The 1,969-nt window shown below is 40.9% G+C and overlaps 1 protein-coding gene across 1 annotated transcript in view; it reads left to right on the top strand.

The window, feature by feature from the left end:
• mlkl (mixed lineage kinase domain-like) overlaps positions 1-1,969 on the top strand; it is a 23,430-nt gene that overhangs the window by 2,618 nt on the left and 18,843 nt on the right. Inside the window, exons 2-3 of the mRNA XM_015397960.1 lie at positions 626-1,079; positions 1,569-1,655. Of these exons, the coding sequence (XP_015253446.1) occupies positions 632-1,079; positions 1,569-1,655 (535 nt within the window). The 5' untranslated portion in view covers positions 626-631. The remainder of the gene's footprint in view (positions 1-625; positions 1,080-1,568; positions 1,656-1,969) is intronic.

The following is a 1,969-nucleotide window of genomic DNA, read 5'->3' as shown; positions in this document are numbered from 1 at the left end:
TGGATGGCTCCAGCAAAGCACATTCACATGAAAATGACTTTGAATTAACACTGATGATTTATTGAACAGGATGGAATAATTTTAAGTACTTTCTGACTGCGATGGACTGGAGACCTGTCCAGGGTGGACCCCACCTCTCGCCTGTAGACAGCTGGACCCTGCTTGGGATAAGCGTGACATAAAATGGATGGATGGAAGTACCTTCAGAAGTTTGAATTCTGAATATGACCGGACCTCTCAACCCCCAGTCTGTCATGGCTGAACTTTCACAATGAGCCTGGTTCTGATGGGGGTTTGTTCCTTTAAAGAGGAGGTTTCTTCTGGATGTATGCTCCCTTTCGGGGAGTCAGTGATACAATGCCATAGAATGTGCAGCAGGAAGGACTTCTGCAAGGTCAATGACTCCAGTCTGCTGGGTTTCGTTGCATAGAAAACTTTTTTTGACTCAGTTGTTTCTTAGGTGGGATCAGATGGAATGTATGTGCTGGACTTTACTAGTCCAGCACATACATTTGTGCTTAATTGAATTCAATGACATGTTTGTCAAGCACCTGGAGACAATATGTGTTGTAAATTGTGGCTAAACTAAAATGTATTGTAAACTTTATGTGCTCTGAATTTTCAGTTGATCATGGACTTCGTGGATCCCATCCTGTCAGTTGCTGAAAGGATCTACACGCTGGTGGAAAATGTTAAGGCCAATAAAAAGCGTTGCTCTCGTGTTGTGAAGCGCGTAAAGGCCTTGGAGGGCCTGGTAAAATCAATCAAACAGAGGGATGCAGTCGATCACTCTGCTGAGGTGGAGAACGCCCTGAGAGGTCTGTCATTCACTCTCACATCCGCTCAGGAGCTCATTGAGAAATACACTTCGGCAAACTTGGTGAAGCGTATCCTGAAGTCAAGCAGCCATGGAGATGAATTTAACAGCGTGAATGAACGACTCAATGATGCCTTCTCAAGCCTGTCATTAGCTCTGCAGTTAGAGCATGGAAACGAAGTCTTCAAGGTGTTTGACCTGATATCCAGGCAGAAGGAAGATGAAGTCGACAGCAAGGAAGATGATGCAGAATTAAAGAGAAGTAAGAAAAAACAGACATTATTCAAATGACTTTGCTCATATACACAGTGATTATATGTAAAATAAAAAACAATACATGTTTAATTTGGAGAATATCATGGCTGGGATTGAAACTTAGAGCATTTTAAACGATCATTTTATCTGATTTATTTTCTCATCACTTTTAGAGATGCTAAAGAAAGACTTATCATCAAGAAAATTATTAATTCGCTGACAGTTTTGTAAAAGCAGATTGAACCGTCTCCTGTTGCCTTCTGTCTTTAGCTTGTTGACGATAATCATGTAATAAGATGCTTGTGTAAATTCTCAGTCATCTGGGTCATGGCAGACAGCAGGTGGTCATGGCAACCAAAAAACAAAACAAAACAGGCGTAAATTGGAAGGCCGTGTTCCTTCTGGGATTAAATGAGAAACGTTTATATTTTTAATTAAACTGATCAATTTTTAACCTGATCAGACTTTTAGTCACGTTTGATTTTTCTGTCCTCAGTGCTGAAGGAATACGGGGAATACGTGGAGACCATGCAAAGAGATCTTGAAGATATCAAATCCAATGTAATAAAAATCGTGGAGATGTGTGAGTATGGGGCATCATTTCTACAATCCGTGTTAGAACACCAGTTTCCCCAGGTTTTATTCTGTTACTACTGTCCCTAGAAAAACTTTCCAGATATAAAGAGATTTCTGGAGACCCCCGACAACTATTTCCATCTGTTTTATATTTTTTAATTAAGACAGGGCAAAGCAAGCTGAGTTATACAGCACATTTCAGCAGCACGACATCTGGATCAGCTGTCTGATCTACTTTCTATAGTTCTAGTGAGGATGCAGGCAGCAGCATCTGGATCAGCTGTCTGATCTACTTTCTATAGTTCTAGTGAGGATGCAGGC

Source organism: Cyprinodon variegatus, unplaced genomic scaffold (assembly GCF_000732505.1).
Source record: "Cyprinodon variegatus isolate N-32 unplaced genomic scaffold, C_variegatus-1.0 Scaffold899, whole genome shotgun sequence".
NCBI lineage: Eukaryota > Metazoa > Chordata > Actinopteri > Cyprinodontiformes > Cyprinodontidae > Cyprinodon > Cyprinodon variegatus.
This window is presented reverse-complemented; position numbering and strand designations above follow the sequence as displayed.